Genomic DNA, 17,945 nt, shown 5'->3' with positions numbered 1-17,945 from the left:
AAGACATCACGTCGCACCTGCGACGGCCTTGACTGTTTCCTCCTGCCTCTGCGTTCATCCCATCTCGTCTCGTATGGCGGCGTTACAGTCTACCCGATCTTCGAGCGACTTGCTAGCAGAGGACAAAGACGAGACGTCCGTCACAGGGGTGGAAGGGACGGATCTTCCTGCAGCGTCGACATCCTCTTCGCCGACGGCCACTCCGCCGTCAATATCGTCGCCTCCGAGCGTGACCATGACCGGCGACGACGACAAAGAACGTGTGGAGACGAGATCCGAGGAAGATGGTAAAAACAGCCCTTCTGCGACTGGTGAGATCGCCCAAGGTGAAGATGAGTCCACTGAGGAGGAGGAAAAAGACGTGGTGATGATGGAAACTCAGACGGAAGGTGAAGGCGAAGGCGAAGGCGACAGTGAACCCATGGAGAATGGTCAGACCGACGAGGAGATGATGATGCAAGATATTGAATCAGGGCCAAATCAAGAAGGGAAGCGTGTAAAGGTGCGCTCTGATATTCCTATCGTTCTACGAGGCTGCTTGACACTGATCATATCTTGTCCCCTTTTCCCTCGCATCATGTTTTGCTTTGCTCGCACGATCAACTGATACTCTTGATCACGCATCTGCGTCACTCAAGGTTTACGAGCTTCGCGAGTCATCTTGGTTTGATCGAGGGACCGGATTCTGCAAGGGCATTTATGACGACGGGCAGGATCTAGCTCTATTGATCGTTGAGTCGGAAGACACCAGTGGAGAAGGTGGCAAGGCCGAAGAACCAGGTGGTTTCCTAAAGGAAGATCTGTTGCTGAGCTCGAGAGTTGAGAGGGATGACATTTATGGGAAGCAGCAAGGTATGTTACTTGTGCTCGCACATTTGTTCGAGTTGCCACTAACAGATCGTGTCTTCAGAGACGCTCATCGTATGGACGGAACCTGCTTCTGGAATGGATATCGCCTTGTCATTTCAGGATGCCGAGGGTTGCGATGACATATGGCAGTTCATCTGTGAAGTCCAGAAACATCTCAACAACATGCCTTGTGAGCGGCTTCATCGTACAATCTCGCAAGTGGACAGCAGCTCATGCTTCCGCGTAGCCGAAGCAGATGCCCAGATTCCCTCCTCTTCATCGCCCATTTCAGCTTCTCCGATGCTTGGCGTAGGACCATCTATGGCGGTCGCAGACTCGAGGGTCAGTTGGCAAGTCCCGACCCTCGCCAATATCAAGTGAGTCACGCGTAGATTTGCCCAATCAAAGTCTTCTTGCTGACTGCAAACGCAATCCAGGGAGCAAGAAATGTGGTTGCGGATGCAGGCAAAGTCACCGATCGGAAGAGAAAGGGCCGTCGAGCATATCATCAATGAGGTCAGTTGGCTTCCAAAGCAATCGAGCGCGTGCTAATCGGGAGCTGTATTTGCAGGACTACATAAAACACCTGATCTCGGTTTTAGAGCAGGCCGAAGACTTGGAGAGTCTGGAAGACCTACACGCGCTTTGCTCTTTGATGCAGACCATATGTGAGTTGCTACAGGTCTTCCTGAAACCAAAACCAGCTAACACGAATCTAGTGCTCTTCAACGACAACGGCATCTTCGAATACATCCTGCAGGATGACATTTTCATGGGCGTCATTGGCATGCTGGAGTGTGCGTCGGACTATAATGAGAAGGCTAGGTGCCGTGCTGACATCGGAGTCACAGACGACCCCGAGTTCCCCAATCTCAAGGCATCCTACCGGCAATTCTTCCAAGAGACCGCCCGATTCCGTCAAGTCGTCGAGATCAAAGACAACAACATCAGAAATAAAATCCACCAAACATATCGTCTCCTGTACCTCAAAGATGTCGTTCTCGCCCGAGTACTTGACGATCCTACCTTCAACATTCTAAACGGTTTTGTCTTCTTCAACCAGGTCGACATCATCAACCACATTCAGCAGAACGACTCGTTCCTCACTCAATTGTTTGAGGGGTTTCGAGACCTCAACCCGGACAACACAGTCACTGCCGATGAACCTCTCGATGAGAAGAAGCGGGACGTCGTGATGTTCCTGCACCAGCTCATGATCATGGGCAAAGGAGTTCAGCTTCCGGGTCGTCTGACGTTGTATCGAAATTTGGTGGACAGGGGATTACTCTTCGTCTGCGAGTGGGCTTTCAGAAGAACGGAAGCTCAGCTTCTTCATGCGGGTGCCGAGATCCTCACACTGGCAGTAGAACATGACGCGAATGTGGTCCGATTACATGTCTTCAAGGAAGACGAAATGAAGAGAAAAACGCTGGTAATGGAGATTATCGGATTACTACACACGACGAAGAACATGGGCTTAATGTCGCAAATGTGCGATACGTTGAAGACGCTACTGGAGACACCGCCAGAGACCGAGGTGAGTCGCGGTCATCTGCGAATATACGGTTCAAGCTGATCGGTTCAGATCCAGGCTTTCTTGCAGAGAAAGGAGGGGCCCTTGTCTGATTCTTTCGGGACGTACTTTTACGAGAATTGCGCGTTACATCTGTTCAAGCCACTGCTAGATGCGCCGGATATCAAAGCGGAGATAGCGAAGGGTGAGTCGGAAATTCTATGGGTTTGTATGGCATCTGCTGATCGTGCGCTTCGGCGGTGCAGGGAACCCCGCTAAGCTTCCCCGGGAACGCGGCGCTTTGTTACAAAACCTGGTCGAGCTGCTCTCATTCTGTGTGATCAATCATGCGCATCGGGCTTCTTATTTTATCCTGGCGAATCCGATATCGAAGAAGGTGGCGGGCTTGTTATATGTCAAGGACAAGCCTTTAAGACATGGTAAGTCTGGCTGCATCGGAAGCACGTGAAGTCCCAGCTGACGTCTAATAACCTACAGCTGCTTTGCGATTCGTGCGGGCTTGCCTGAAGACACCGAATCACTTTATCCATCGACATTATGTCAAGAACAACCTCCTCTTACCTGTTTTGGAGCTGTTGGAGGATGAGAGCACAAGGGATAACATGATGAGCTCGGCTTGTATGGAGGTGCTGGATCTTATACGTAAAGTAAGTCATTTTTTCATCCCATAATGGGATTGCTCTGACAGATCGGCCATCTTGCAGGACAACCTCAAAGCCATCATCAACTACCTGTTTGAGAATTACCGAGATCGTCTAGAGCGACTGGGAGAACGGCCGTTCCTCCGGGCATTCGTACTCGGTCTAAGATCCCGATGGGAGATGAACAACGAGCCGCCACCACCTCCACCAGCTATCGAAGCGGAATCGAGCAAGGCGTGGACACGGAATGCGGAAGCAGAGGAAGAAGAGTATTTCAATGGCTCGGACGATGAGGAGATCGGACCTAAACCGCCGACAACGAGTCCGACGGTCTCCTTGTCGCCCACGGCAGAGAAGGTCCCAGCGAAGAGAAAGAGAATGTTCACGCACGGTGGCGGACCGAAGAAGAGGTCAACTCGAGCAGGTCCAGCGAGTCCCGTCACAGGAAATGCCACAGCGGGCACGAGTGGCAGCGCAGGTGGAGGCGGAGCGTTAGGTCTGGATTACGATGACGGGTCAGATTCAGATTCATCGGGCGGAGGAGCGTCTCCGAGGATAAAACCTGATCATCTGGAACAACAACCTCCAACGAGCATTGAGCCGTTGCCCGCCCAGACAACGGAAGAGTTAGAAGAGGATCTGGGAGATGTGACCATGCGCATGCGAGCGAAGAGACAACGAGAAGAAGAAGAGGACGAGGGGTTTGCGGGTCTGTTGGTGGGTAAGGGAGCTGGAGGAGAGAAGCAGGAAAAGGAAACGCAAACGCAAACGCAACCGGCGGCAACTGCGGAGGGAAAGAAGCAAGGCACACCGGTCAAGGATATTGGGAAGAAGATCAGGTTGAATTTCGGTCTGGGCAAGAAGCTAGGAGGGGGAAAGTGATCAACCATTGCATGATGTGTGTGGGTGTGGTGGCATGGTGTTCTATGTATCTGTATTCTGCCGTATGAAACGGGGGGATGATGTGATGCGTTTTGTGTGCCTTGCCTCGCTGAGCTAAGACGAGTGTGACTTTTGGCATGCGTTGGAGTTGATGACTGGAAGCCGCGCGGGAGGGAAAAGGGATTGGCGGGCGACGGATCGTAGTCATCGGAGATAAGAGCAAGCGCCGATGATTGCCACGGTGAGTGAAGACGTTACAATCGCCGACGAGTGGCACCGTGTACCAAGTCTTCTTTGGACCCTGTAATTCCCCTGCCCCCACCATACACTTTTGCACAAGCGGCACACTGCGAATTCGCTGCACGATATTGGGTGGGGACACTCTCGCACCGTAGCGGACCTACCTGGACGAGCAGCAGTTGCGTTGCGTCGCAAACTCATCGTTCGGTCAATCTTTTGGTACATAGCCTCCTCTTTCTCTTTCCTCTCATCCATCAAGTCTTCTCGACCAAGGTCTATATTCTTTGTGAGCCCTCAGCTGGTCAACCATCATTCGAAGGCTGTACTGATCATCTGTGCTTTTACTTTTGATACATGTAGAAAAATGGGTGTAAGTCGATCTAAATCCCATCCCGTCCCATCTCCAACTAGAAACATCGAAACGAGGAGATGAAGAGGACAGTCATCTGGAAGAGAGATATCATGGATGGGATGGACTCGACTCGACAGACAGACAGACAAACAAGGACTAGGACGAAGATCTATCGCTGACATCCATCTTTCTTTGCGTATAGCGAGTCATCAGAGCACAGAGAAAGTCCGGTGGGATCTTCAAGTCTCACACCCACCACAACAAGAACCCGGCGAGGTTGAGGAACCTCGATTTCGCGGAGAAGAACGGGTACATCAGGGGTGTTGTGAAAGAGATCATCCACGATGCTGGTCGGTGAGTTGGTCGTCTCCACTCTGTGGATCGAAACGAAGGGAGAAGGAGAGGGCGGACTTGAGGATGTCAGATTGCCGGCATGCATCAGGCGTTGGAGATGTATCGGAGACGAGTGGATCGGAGGGTTGGAGGGAGGGATTAGGACGGACGGGACAGGGGGAAAAGGGCAGAGGAGATGCGAGGCCTCACCATCCTCGAATTAGCTCACTGACGCTCGCTGTATCGCAGAGGTGCTCCCCTCGCTACCGTCGTCTTCCGAGACCCTTACCGATACAAGCTCCGAAAGGAGACTTTCCTCGCTGCCGAGGGCATCTCCACCGGCGCCTTCATCTACTGCGGTAAGAAGGCCACCCTCAACGTCGGCAACGTCCTCCCCATCGCTCAGTGCCCCGAAGGTACCATCGTGTGCAACGTCGAGGAGAAGATTGGTGACCGAGGAGCTCTTGCCCGAACTTCCGGAAACTACGCCACCGTCATCGGTCACTCCGAGTCTGGCGTCACCCGAATCAGGATGCCTTCCGGTGCCAAGAAGACCGTCTCTTCTCGATGCAGGGCCACCGTCGGTATCATCGCTGGTGGTGGTAGAATCGACAAGCCCTTCCTCAAGGCTGGTAGGAAGCACCACGCCATGCGTGCCAAGAGGAACTCTTGGCCCAGGACTCGAGGTGTGGCGATGAACCCCGTCGACCATCCCCACGGTGGTGGTAACCATCAAGTGCGTAGTCGCAACCTGATTCATGGATAGGACCTGTACTGACGACTGAGCCAACCACAGCACATTGGTCACGCTTCTACTATGGCCCGAGACTCTTCCGCTGGTCAAAAAGCCGGTCTCATCGCCGCCAGAAGGACTGGTCTTCTCGTGAGTATCTCGCACAGCGTGTCTGCAGACTGGATCCTGACTCTCCATCGAATCGCAGAGAGGTACCGCTGGAAAGACTGTCGACACTGCTTAAGCGATTGGGACGTGAGCGTGCCGATGATGGGGGACGGTGTGGGAGTAGAGATGATGCACCGGGATGTTGGGACGGGAGAGGTTTTGTACACAAATCTTCTTCCTTATGCAGACTCTTTCGACGAGCACGTTGTGTGTGTGTGCGTGTGTCTGGTGGATGGGATACCGGACGCAAGGACAGGCAAAGGCAGAATTGTCGTGCGCCACATATTTGTTTCAGAGGCGGTCAAGACGTCACAACGTGAGATTTGTTGACAATCTTCCAAAGACACACATCTGGTCAATCCTTCCTTCCCGAGGATATTTCATCCTTTCATTGTCTACCAAGTTTACAACTCGTCACTCCGCCCATCACAATGCGAGCGATGACTGAGCTCCCTCAGTAACCTCTTCTGTGCTCCAAATCTCCGTCTTATCGGTCCCCCACGCCAGATTACAAAGCTGCACTTTGCGTGAACTCGATCATTTCCGATCTGGAGCTTGGCAACATGCAGAATCCAAGACAGAGGGGTGGATCTCCTTCTCGGAGAGGTGCAGCAGACCTCGATCGGTAGGTTCGATCCGACTTCGTGCCGGCTCTGAGCGTTGTGCAGGCGTACATCTCTTTCGATGTGATGCGATGTGGTTTCGCTACGCGTCGGGTTGGGGCTGACTTCGTCGAGGGTTGTAGCGATGCGAAGTCTGAGGCGGAGAAGCTCAAGGTTGCTCTGAGCGCTCGGCCACCTTGGTCGAAAGAGGTCGAGCTGTACAGACAGCAGTGAGTCTGTCGTCCCTTGTTCTTCGTATCAAACCATTGGTAGCCCCGTACCTCTTCCGCCAGGAGACGATGGCCAGGCCAGGCCAGCCCAGCTCAGTTTGCCCATCTTTACTGTCCCCGAGCTGACTTTAGCCCTTCCCTCGCCGGGTCAGATGCCGAAATCTTCACCTCACGATCCTCTTCTCCCACCCTCTTTCGCCTTATGCCCAATCCCTCGATTCGCTATGGCATCACACCACGTATCTCCTCATCCAGGCCTATCGTGATCTCATTGCCCATCTTTCCTCCTCCGCTGGAGCGGCTGGTACAACCGGCAGCATGACTGGATCATCGCTTCGTGGATCTCCCAATCCGACTGCTACAGAGCTGAAGAAGACGATCACCCGATTCCGACAAGCCCTATCTTCCGAAGAGACGTTCTACAAATCACTCATCTCTCGCTTGGTCCGATTTTACGGCTTGGCAGAAGTGGGTCGTTGTGCGGCATATCTTGGTGAAGCGAAGATTCCCGTAGGAGACGGTCAATCGGATGAAGGAGCTACACAGGGTCAAGGGCAAGGACAGGAGAAGAGGGATAAGCTTTCCTTGATCTATAAAGGGTTGATATGTCTTGGTGATCTGGAGAGATACAAGGAACAATATCGAGAACCGGTCACGAACAACCGAGCTGTCAAAGCGGCAAGGAGGACCGAGGAGAAATTTGCAGCTGCCAGGAGGTATTATGAAATTGCGCGGGGTCTCGTACCAGATGACGGTGAGTGACCCACCTATCGGCTCGCTGCAAAGGACTAAAGCGGATTTGCGAGCAGGCCTTGCCTTCAATCAACTTGCTGTCATCTCGACCTATCTCTCCGACAATTTCTCCACTACCTACTTCTACTTCCGTGCTCTTGCCATCAGGAGCGCGTTCCGAAACATCGACGACATCGTCTATCGATTCCTCGGCAAGAATTGGGAGAAATGGCGATCCAAGCAGAAGGAGGGCAATCCCGACGTCGGCAGAGACGAAGTTGAGTTCTGGAAGGAGGAGCTGGTGGTACTGGTAGGGATATTGTATCTGAAAGCAGGGTGAGTCATATAGTCTGTAGCGAGGAGTTGAGACTGACTATGCGGCGTCCAAAAAGGTTCACCTTCATCCCCTCCATTCAGCCTTCGGTCATAGATAGGCTCGAAGAGCTGGTCAAGTCCCGTCGTCTAGGAGCAGAAGTCATCGTAAAGTCCACCGCCATCATCATTGCATCTCACTACCGAGCTAGATCCACAGCTGGCATCGAGCCAGATCCGAAGCTCGTCCAACGATCTCATGAGGCGGAGAACAAAGCATCGGAGCTCCTTCTCAGCGCGTTCACTGTATTGTTGCGGATCGGAGCGGAAGAGATCGAGGAGGCACAAGCCAGTTTGGGCGGCGAGAGTGCTTTGGTCCTGGACAGCGAAGGTGCGGAAGATCAACTACCGCAGTACATCAGCGCGATACTGAGGCGGATCTTACCCTCATTGCGAATCGTCTCCAAGTGGATCAAGCTCGACCTCGAGTATCTGTCACGCCAACCCTCTTCTCCGACGTTAGATACCTTCTGGGAGACTTACAGGCGCTTCGTCAATGCTTTGGCGTCCGTTTTCCCGATCGGGAGGCTTCCGTCATTGCCAGAGCCGCTGGAAGAAGACCTCGACATGAGAGGATTCTCGCCGCTCCAGAGGGGGCTCACGTCTGAGGGCGGACTGTCGAGAATCACCTCTCCGGATTCGATACAGATCGTTGGAACCCCTCGGCATAATGTTCACCCCAACGAGGAGCAGCTCATGCGGCTTGCTGATCTTCAAGTGGATGCCAGGCTCATCATCCAGAGCCAGGTATGTGGAGTCTTGTCCGTATCTTCGCCCAAGAGCTGACATGTCACATAGGTTGGAGGCGCCTTGGTCAACGGACTCTCCCAACGTGTCGACGTTGGGACACTAACCGCAAACCAAGACCAGGATGTCAGTGACGTTGCGTCCGTGAGCACGCAGACTGAGGATGACCCGGTCAACATGGCTATGCGGGCAACCTTGGGTACTGGCAGTAGTGTCGGTGACATTGACGAAGCGGAAGACGAGGTGATACTCTGGGCACACAGGTGAATTACAATGATTGCCTGTATGACCGAAGCTGAGCTTTTCAACCAGTCCTGTACCTGCTCCCAACCTCAACTCACAAGGAAGTGGTATATTGCACAGTCATTCCGCCGTCGATGGTTCCGACCAGGCTGCCAACCGATCTAAACCGACAGCTTACGACCTGCTGCAGAATCTGATGCTAGAGTCCGCCGCCACTCCTTCGGCTCCACCACAAACGCTTCAGTCAAAGTCCGTGCCGGTGTCCTCGTCGTCGCCGGGGTTGGGAGCACCACAAAGCTCTGCACCGGGTCAAAATGGCAGCGGTACCGGTAGTGGATTACTGTTCGGCACTGGTGGTGGACAGAGCGGAAGTATATGGTCCATGACGAGGGAGGAGAGCGCGAAAGGGCAAAAGCGAGCAAGTATCCAGGACATTGCTGCCATCTGGAATCAGCCGCAACAGCCTTCTTCAGCAGATGAGAATCCTTCAGCAGCTTTCGCTCGTTCTCCGGCACAATTGCAATCATATGGCCAAGTACCGCCAGCTCAATCGAGTCCTGGTATCATTCTCCCTTCGACCCAGTATGGTCAGCCCCAAACTCATCTTTCGAGCCATCCGCCACAAGGACAAGCGTACGCTTCTCCATCGATCGCTCCTCATCCTACATGGGGCATGTCCAGCGTCCCTCTCCCTCGGACGTATCCGACTAGCGAAGCGCAAGGTCAGGTCCCGTATTATGCTATGCCTGCCTATTATGGGAAGGCTGCGCAGTATGCGAGCTGGGGAGGCGGCGAGGCTGGTCCAGGTCAAAGAGGGGAACACCAGCACACGCCATGAGGGTGAGATCCACTGGGTGGGAGCTTGGTCCGCTGTCCGGTTCAATGCTTGCTTCAATCGCTGTCGCGAGAAGATCTACCCTTCAATCCGTATCTTTGTCTTTCGCTCACAGTGCGTGCTTGCCTTTGCCTGCTTGATATCGCCTCAACCACTTGCGGTTTTGGCTGACAGCAAGGTGTGTGCGGATTCGCAAAGCGACCTTGGTCAGTGGGAGAGAGCAAGTGGCTTTACGTAGATACAGCCGTTAGACCAAGCGATGCATCCGACCAATGTGAATAGATGACAAACTAGTGCGTGATGTCGCAGACCATATTCACGAACGAGCCTTAGCCCTGTACTCATTCAGTCTCTCTAGAGCCCAAAGGAAATTGCCAGGTTGACCCGCTCCTTCTTTCACTTGTCTGGTCCTTCTCCGTTCTTTGGAAGGTCAAAGACGTTCAACCACGCCTCCCATCTCTGATCCCAAGTGGGTTCAGATTCCGGTCTGACGATTTCCCATCCTTCTTGATTACCCATCCATCTCAACTCCTTCTTCTTCCTCTCCTCCTTCAACTCGTCCACTCTCCACACTTTGCCGGATTTCTTCTCTTCATCCGTCATTTCTCTCTGTCCCAACTCATATTTCCTCGCCTCCTCGACCCTCGGTCTCAGAGCTTCATAGTAATCTTTGCGCGCCGTTTCGATCCTCTTCGGCAATTCCTTCGCTGCCTTGTTGTAGAATCTTTCAGACCCCTTGTCGAATTCGAGATCGACCAAAGGGTCGAACGGTCGGGTTCGCGATTCGATCAGCGCGAGGGCGGCCTGTGATCCGGCAGAGACGCGGCGACGCTCGTTGAACCACGATCCGATCATTTGGGGGATCTGCATGAATCCGACGTGGTTCACGAATGGTAAGAGCAAGATCGGCGGTTGGGGCGGTAAGGGTGAAGGGGGGACGTGATAGTGTGATGGGATAAGAGGTGTGGCGGGAGTGTTGGGAAGATCGCTGCCCATACCCATGGAGAAGGTACTGGGAGGAGCACCGGGTCGAGAGAGGAAACCTAATCCACCGATCGGCTTGCTGGGGGCTGTAGTCGTCGCAGCCGGATCGACCAGATGTTGCTCCGTCAACGTCTCCGAAGAATCGACTGAAACGGGCAGATTGACCGACTCCACCCTCTCCTCAAACACCCCATCATTCTCCAGCTTGTTCTCCACCTCCTTTTCCCAGTCCCAACTATCCACTCCACCCATCCATCCCCTCCTGAGACCCTCCAGGAACTCCTTCATACTCTGTCTTCCAACGAGGACCACCCCGCCTTCCAATTCCTTCTGTCGGACCTCCTCGGGACTGAGGACGCCGGGGAGGTCTAGGTGCGGTTTGGGAGATTCGAGTCCGAGGGCTTGACGACGGGTCGAGAGGACCTGCGCGTGGATCTGACGGGTTATGGAGCCGTGTAAGGGAGACGTGGGCAGATGATAGTCGATCCCTGCAGCGACGAGGTATGGCTGAAGGTGTGAGAAGTGGTGTCAGCAGTGGTCCCACGACGAAACGATCAAGTTAGTGAATGGGAAACGGAGCGGAAAGGTTTCTGAAAAAGGGGGACAGAAAGAAGGCTCGATCTATAGCTAGGCGAGGACATGGCCAATGTGACTGTGACCAGACGCCGTTGATAGATGACCCTCAGCTGGACAACCCCCTCGATATTCGATACAAAGCAAGGCTCCAACGCCCCACGCTCAGTAACGGCAGGTGTGACAGAACACCCATCCTTGAGAGAGAGGGAGAGAGCAGTGCAGTGGGATGACCTCTCGAAGCAGACAGTCTCCAACTCACTTTTACATATTTCCTGAAATATCTCAAGGCCCTATCCTCGTCCTCATCCCCACCCCATTTCCCTCCCCAAACCACCACCCTCCTCGGCACGCCCAAGCTCCCTCCTTCCAGCGGCTCTTGTCCTCTGCTCTGTACTCTCTCTATCGTCTCTCGTCTGATACGCTCGCATTCCTTTCGATCGTAATAATATGTGAAAGAGACGGTACCGAGGACCGACCAGAAGATCATCCATCTCTGAGAGGGGAGACGCGGCTTGTATAAGAGGACCGAACGGGGGATACCGGTGTGTTGAAGAGCGGATCGGAAGCCTGTCAATGGCGCTAGTTCGGGTTTAGGTGGAATAGCATTAGGTGTAGGAGTAGAGGTAGTAGCTGCGGGAGCAGGAGGGATGACTTTACCTCCGGGAGTGGGAGGGAGAGCAGGCGATGCACTGTAGTTCCCTTGCAAGGGAGGAGGTGAAGGGGATGGTGGTGGAGGTGGTGTAGGCGTTGACATGGTGCGATGCTCTCCTTGGTATGAGATGGACCAACGGACAAAAAAGTTGGATCAAGTGGACCATCCTTCTGTCCGAATTTTGAGATCTGGTGCGAACGCTGCTGTGAATGTGGCACGTGATTATTCTAGTCACGAAGCCTCCACGTCTCCAGTTGATTACTCAGGAAGGACGAACAGCCTTTTAGGACATTCCGACACCTCAGATTTACGAGGGCGAGGTACGATCCAAACCCCAGACTGACCTGCACCGCCGTTCGCAAGACCTCTTCATCGAGCTACGAAAACGTGCGTTTCAGACTGGTGATATGGGAAGGAAAAACGAATTCATGGTCAGATCACAGAGCGTGGAGAGGGGCATAGAGAAAAAGGAAAGAGGAACTTTGCTATGTTTAATAAGACCGTAAAAACAGAAGAGGAGGGGGTGACGCCAAAACCCGATTTCGTAAATACTTGGTATTGGTTTATATGACTCTCTGCACTACGTCTAAGCCGCAGGGGCTGGCTCCTCCTTGGACTCTGGCTCTTCTTTTGCACCTTCTCCTGCAATGAAATGATCAGCTTGAGCGCACAGATCAGCCGCAGAACCCCTAACTCACCAGCATTGTCCATGTCCGAAGTCCACAAGGTAAGGTTGTCTCGGAGGAGCTGCATGATGAGCGTAGAGTCCCTGATTCGCGCCTAGTCAGTATCCACTCCGTGGCTTCTGATCTTCCAAACCCACTTGTAGGACTCCTCGGAAAGAGTGTCAAGCTCAGCAATGGCATCGTCGAACGCCTGCTTGGCGAGGTGGCACGCTCGGTCGGGGCTGTTGAGGATCTCGTAGCTTGGGGCGAGTCAGCGATGCCCAGTAAGCCCCACATTGTATAAGACACTCACTAGAAGACCGAGAAGTTGAGAGCAAGACCAAGTCGGATAGGGTGGGTAGGGGGAAGCTCGGTAACGGCAACGTCAGAAGCGGCCTTGTAGGCCTCGAGGGACTTGTCGGCGGAGTCCTTTCGCTTGTCGCCAGTGGCGAATTCGGCGAGGTATCGGTGGTAATCTCCCATCCTGTAACAGGTCAGCGTAACTCGGGGTGATCAGAATGAGATGCACCCACATCTTGTGGTAGAACACCTTGGATTCACCGGAAGCGGCGGAGGGAATAAGGTGCTTGTCGAGAACCTCAAGGATGTCCTCGCAGATCTTGGCGAGCTCAGCCTCGATCTTCTCCCTGTAAGACTTGATCATGGAGACCTGGGCCTCGTTGCCTTTAGACTCCTCCTTCTGCTCGATGGAGGAGACGATTCGCCAGGAAGCACGTCGGGCACCGATGACGTTCTTGTAGGCGACGGAGAGGAGATTTCGCTCCTCAACGGTAAGCTCCTGGTCGGAGGAGGCGACAGACTTCATGTTCTCGACCATTTCTGAAGAAGAGGCATGAGTACGCATCACGCGATCTGACAACAGAGCGCAACTCACCCTCATATCGCTCGGCCTGCTCAGCGAGCTTGGCAAGGTAGACGGAATCTTCCCGGTTAGACATCTGTCGTACGACGCGTACATGATGGATTGCGAGCAGAGAGGTGAATATAGATAAAGCGGATAATCAGCAACACATTGCGATACAACACGGCAAGTACGAGAGGAGAAAGGAGTGATGTGTGAGATGTTCGCCGGTAACATCCTCGCGGCAGGATGATGTGGGACGGTCATCCCTCGAACTAGAGTATCACGACGCGTGTCGACGTGATAATCACGTCCGAGCATCGCCTCGACGGCCACCAATGTCTGCAAGTAAAGCGACGACGCGAACAATATCGAAGGCTTCCTCGGCTCATGTCGCACGGACACGCAGCGGATGGACGAGGAAATGCGCGTCCGACGTGGGAATCGAAACCGACCAAAGACTCACCTTGAGAGTTTCTGCTGTATGCAATGGTGGGTGTTTTTATTTTATCGGTATCGTGATTGTATAGATGTAAGATATGTGTGGATGATGCGAAAGGACGTTGGTTGAACGTTATGTGAATGAAGGAAAGATCGAAGGCGAAGGGGAGCAGGAAAGCGGTGTCAGCACGGTTCCAATCGTGTTCAATGACGAACAGGAGGAGAGATGCTCCACTGAGCGGACTACTGCTGGCGACGTCAGGGGGTGAAGGTACAGGACGGGGTAACGGGACAAAGGAGGCAAGGACGAAGTTGAGGGGTGAAAGGGATCAGATATCGATTGACCGAGGAGAAGAAAGAGAATGTAGGTTGGATGACTCCACCACGTCTCTCCCTCTCTCTCCCACTCTCCCTCGCAGTCGCCGCAACCTTCTGCCGTCTTCTCCGCGGATCCATGTACTGTACGATGCACTCACCTTATTAGTCGTGTGATATAAAAGAGGGGAGACAAATGGTGATCTGGTCTGATCTGAGTATGGAATGCAGAGGAATAAAGTCTGTAACAGTAATGAAATGGGAGGGGTTGTAATGCTGAGGCGACAGAGAGTGAGGTGTGGGTGGAAGGTGGTGATGTGGATGTGTGACTGTATGCGGCGCGAGGTTGCTGGATGGGACCTTTGTTAGGTCGGTTGGCTTGCGGGGGGGGAGTGGGTTGGGTTGGGTCTAATAGATCGAGGGGGGGAAAGGGGGCAGGGAGGGCAGCGGATTCAAGGGTTCCTCACTGTAAACGGGAGAATGCGCTATTATCTCATCTGTGGCACCCACGACGGCACGAGAACAGAGACTTGTAGCCGGCTCGGGGTTATACGGCGTTAACGTTGTAGGCCAGAGCTAACAGGTAGGCTTGTACGTCATCATTCGTACACAGCGGAAGCAAAAGCATCAGAACGTGAGCTGACCTTGTCGCTCTTAGGCATGCGGGTCCTGATTAGGCACCGGTCGATCGTTCCAAAACGGGTCACTCGCCGGTCGGTACCGAGGTTGGTTCCAGTCCACAGAGGAGAGATTTGTTCCTTGGTCATACCAGTCAGTTACCATCTATCTCACAACGCGATAGACTTGTCATCTTGGACGGGTTAATCAGCCAAGCAGCTCGGCAATCGAGACGACCCCATAGGTATTCAGCCCGAATCTCCCCTGCTACGCGCGTTTCGCTCCAAAACCACCCAAATCCATCCCGGTCTCACGGACATACCTGTTCTGAGCGACCATCTCAATCAGTCAAGAAGCATTTCACCTACTTCTATACACTCTGACCGTTGCTGGCCCTTGCCACTACATCGTCCATACAATGTCGTCAAACATGGTACCTCAGGTAAATTGTGACCTGGCAGAGAGATCTCGTCGTGGTCAAGCTGACATTGACAAAACTTCTCAGGAAGAGCTCCCCGTCTTAGAATCCCTCATCAACATTCGGAACCGACTGACGGCTTTGAAGAAAGTGAGCTTCAGCTCTGCGCGCCTACTGCCAATCGTCACCATCTGAGCGCCTCCAACGTGCTTGCTCATCTGCTAATACCTCATGTTCCTCTAGGATACGACCAAGTTTATTCGGGCTCCAGATGTGATGCCAATCTACAACTCGGTTGTGAAGCAAGGTGAGCCGGCACTTTGTTCCCTGTAGTCACCGCTGACATGAACTCAGTCACTCGTCTGAACAATATCCGAGATGAGCAATCTCACTCGCACTCCGCTCTGTCAAATAATGCCGCTGCTTCCTCTTCGTCTTCGAAGCCCGCTATCCCCGAACCTAACCGGGTGGACACCGTGCTCGCCGACGTATTCAGCCTGCTGAGTCTGTTCTTCTTGACAATCGGCAAGAGCAGGGAGACACCGGCGACGTATTGTCAGATCGCTTCCATGAGGGTGAGGTCACTGGACGCGGCGAAGCCATCGCGACATCTGCTGACTCCATTTGACTTGCAGCAAATCTTGTCACATTGGAACGAATCAGGAGCTTACACTGAAGCTTCTCTCGAACCGTTCCGCGAGCGACTAGAGTCTTTAAAGCAGGTGATCATGCAGGACTCGGAGGATGGAAAGCACCCAGAACCAATCGTCCGCTTGATGTCAAGAAAGCTTGAGGGAGTGGGTAAGTGATTTGCATCAAGCATCAGAACCACCAATGCTGAATTCGTTTAGAACATCAACTCAATGATCTATTCGCCTCTTTGACTGTCCTCTCCGTCGAACTCGTGCCCATACATCAACGGCTGGTCGCGCTACGAAAACAATTATCGGAGATGGCGGCTGAGCCCAAGACCAACAAGGCGGAGTACAAGGCGATTGTGGAGGAGCTAAGGAAGATTGATTCGTGGGTCCAGCCGGCAGCGAAGCTCAGGTGAAAGCTGACGATGCGGACAGCAAACGAGTAGACGGGAAGTTCTTGGGACCAGGCGGATCATCCGTTCCAGAAGGTCAAGCTCTGCTTTCAGGTCTTCTCGAGACATGTTTCGAGATTACACAGGACATCAAAGCACGGGAGGCAGAGGAGAACGTCGACCCCGCACTCAAGCCCATATACGAGAGATTGTCTGACATGAAGAACCAGTTAGATCAGATGAGTAAGTCAGACTGCGATCGATACGAGATGCACCGGCTGAATTCTCATGTCATTCCTCTAGCGCTGACTCATCGGTGGACCTTGCGTGAGACCGATTTGTATAAGTGAGCATACTGGACCGCAGACCAGGGGCGTAATACTGATCACTGTTGCTATAGCTACGCCTTGTCCCTGCGAGAGATCGATTCGATGCGAGTGGATGGGAAATTCGTGGACGCAGAGGGAAACAAGGTGAGTTCATCTGATGCATTGAAAAGGAAAGAACGCTAACGGTTTCCTTCACTGTCTAGGCCGAGGGACAATTTGTGCGTAGACTGATTGACTATCTTGACTGGCGACGCTGACATCAGTCCAGGCCCTTCTGTTCCTCCTCCGTCGATGTTACGGTCTCATCTACCGACTCATGTCCGAGTCCGAACCCATCTCCGAGGAGCTGTTACCAGTTGTGCGTGCCATCCCCTTTTGGACTTGTATCGCGCTGACCTCAATTCTGTCTATCCTTTCCAGGCAAATAAATTGTCCACCATCAAAAAGTGCTTGAACGAAGTCCTCAAATATGGCGGACCATACACTCCCCGAGACCTCTACCCTTATCACCTCGCGCTTCATCAGATCGACTCGCTGCGAAAGGATGGCAAATTCTATGCGGACGATGGGAGCATACCCGAAGGGCAGGCTATTCTCGTCGCTCAGCTCAGCGAGGCTCACGAGTTGTTGGAGATGCTCAAGGAGAGCATGTCGGATGACGAAGATGATGGCGACAATGAGTAGGGTTCGGCGAGATGAAGCGGCTGAAATACAGGTTGTATGTGAAATTCATTGTCGGTTAAAATCACTCTTCATAGTTTGGGACACCGGGTTGGGCATTGTGTTGATGCATCGGTTTGGGTTATCATCGAGATCGGTGGTGTGCGTGCCGGGTGCCATTCACTCTTTTTTACAGTGCATGTCCTGTCAGAGAGGTTTCAGGTCCGTCAAGTCACAAATCACAATTCACAATGTGTCACGATGGTCAATGTGGCCTCAGTCAATGAGCCCTATCACACAACGGGACAGTACAATATGGGGAAACAATGATAACAAGGATAACGAAGATAACGAGGATAACGAGGATAGCGAGTATAGCGAGGAACTTGACACGGATATCTAGAAGGGCTCGTAGCAGTTCTAAATAGACTGAGGTACCACAGTGATATCGTTGAACGATGAGCAAGGTACTAGGTATGACTTTCAATCGAGAAATCGCTAGAGAAAGACTAGAACAACGAGAATTAAGACCATGTATATATATATCTTCACTACTCCATCCGCCAGGATGCGTAGAACATCGATCAACTTCCTCCTGTCTCTTTCGTTCACCTGTAACGCCCTTTAGCTCGGTCTTTGGGGAGTATATCAAGTTGTGCTCGAAGATATTGAAGATGTTGAGGATATTGAGAGGGGTTACGTAATGATGGCTTATTTGTGGTCGTGGCGGAAGGGCCATCATGACAGTCCCTTTCTTTGTTCAAGTTTGCTGTCACATCAACAATGTGACCAGCCATGAACCACTGAACCACCAAAGGGAACAATTGGAATCTCCAGCCGCACTGGAATTCTGCCGGTTTTATAGGCTTTCCACAAGACATTGGCTGGGTGGTCATGGCTGA

The 17,945-nt window shown here is 52.8% G+C and overlaps 6 protein-coding genes across 6 annotated transcripts; 4 read left to right on the top strand and 2 right to left on the bottom strand.

Moving 5' to 3' along the window:
- Positions 1 to 73: 73 nt before the first annotated feature.
- Positions 74 to 3,906, top strand: IAR55_006467 (uncharacterized protein; the record flags this gene model as incomplete). The annotated part of the gene is made up of 12 exons (XM_066949550.1): positions 74 to 502; positions 639 to 852; positions 911 to 1,039; positions 1,097 to 1,226; positions 1,287 to 1,365; positions 1,421 to 1,517; positions 1,569 to 1,646; positions 1,701 to 2,386; positions 2,441 to 2,567; positions 2,629 to 2,802; positions 2,861 to 3,030; positions 3,088 to 3,906. 12 exons carry the CDS (start codon positions 74 to 76, stop codon positions 3,904 to 3,906), a joined length of 3,132 nt encoding a protein of 1,043 aa, XP_066799844.1.
- A 604-nt stretch (positions 3,907 to 4,510) lies between these two features.
- On the top strand, positions 4,511 to 5,808 carry IAR55_006466 (60S ribosomal protein uL2; the record flags this gene model as incomplete). The annotated part of the gene is made up of 5 exons (XM_066949549.1): positions 4,511 to 4,516; positions 4,701 to 4,852; positions 5,081 to 5,567; positions 5,628 to 5,714; positions 5,773 to 5,808. 5 exons carry the CDS (start codon positions 4,511 to 4,513, stop codon positions 5,806 to 5,808), a joined length of 768 nt encoding a protein of 255 aa, XP_066799843.1.
- A 487-nt stretch (positions 5,809 to 6,295) lies between these two features.
- Positions 6,296 to 9,496, top strand: IAR55_006465 (uncharacterized protein; the record flags this gene model as incomplete). Its single annotated transcript, XM_066949548.1, has 7 exons — positions 6,296 to 6,357; positions 6,478 to 6,564; positions 6,717 to 7,318; positions 7,374 to 7,632; positions 7,689 to 8,415; positions 8,467 to 8,678; positions 8,728 to 9,496. 7 exons carry the CDS (start codon positions 6,296 to 6,298, stop codon positions 9,494 to 9,496), a joined length of 2,718 nt encoding a protein of 905 aa, XP_066799842.1.
- Positions 9,497 to 9,889: 393 nt separating this feature from the next.
- Positions 9,890 to 11,807, bottom strand: IAR55_006464 (uncharacterized protein; the record flags this gene model as incomplete). Its single annotated transcript, XM_066949547.1, has 2 exons — positions 9,890 to 10,984; positions 11,313 to 11,807. The coding sequence occupies 2 exons, from the start codon at positions 11,805 to 11,807 to the stop codon at positions 9,890 to 9,892; spliced, it is 1,590 nt and encodes a 529-aa protein (XP_066799841.1).
- A 484-nt stretch (positions 11,808 to 12,291) lies between these two features.
- On the bottom strand, positions 12,292 to 13,329 carry IAR55_006463 (DNA damage checkpoint protein rad24; the record flags this gene model as incomplete). The annotated part of the gene is made up of 6 exons (XM_066949546.1): positions 12,292 to 12,347; positions 12,404 to 12,474; positions 12,529 to 12,630; positions 12,684 to 12,854; positions 12,904 to 13,210; positions 13,266 to 13,329. 6 exons carry the CDS (start codon positions 13,327 to 13,329, stop codon positions 12,292 to 12,294), a joined length of 771 nt encoding a protein of 256 aa, XP_066799840.1.
- A 1,695-nt stretch (positions 13,330 to 15,024) lies between these two features.
- On the top strand, positions 15,025 to 17,067 carry IAR55_006462 (uncharacterized protein; the record flags this gene model as incomplete). The annotated part of the gene is made up of 12 exons (XM_066949545.1): positions 15,025 to 15,048; positions 15,112 to 15,174; positions 15,268 to 15,331; positions 15,379 to 15,599; positions 15,660 to 15,825; positions 15,876 to 16,047; positions 16,098 to 16,297; positions 16,358 to 16,400; positions 16,455 to 16,527; positions 16,587 to 16,601; positions 16,652 to 16,741; positions 16,804 to 17,067. The coding sequence occupies 12 exons, from the start codon at positions 15,025 to 15,027 to the stop codon at positions 17,065 to 17,067; spliced, it is 1,395 nt and encodes a 464-aa protein (XP_066799839.1).
- Positions 17,068 to 17,945: the final 878 nt, after the last annotated feature.

This window comes from Kwoniella newhampshirensis, chromosome 14 (genome assembly GCF_039105145.1).
Source record: "Kwoniella newhampshirensis strain CBS 13917 chromosome 14, whole genome shotgun sequence".
NCBI classification, from domain to species: domain Eukaryota; kingdom Fungi; phylum Basidiomycota; class Tremellomycetes; order Tremellales; family Cryptococcaceae; genus Kwoniella; species Kwoniella newhampshirensis.
This window is presented reverse-complemented; position numbering and strand designations above follow the sequence as displayed.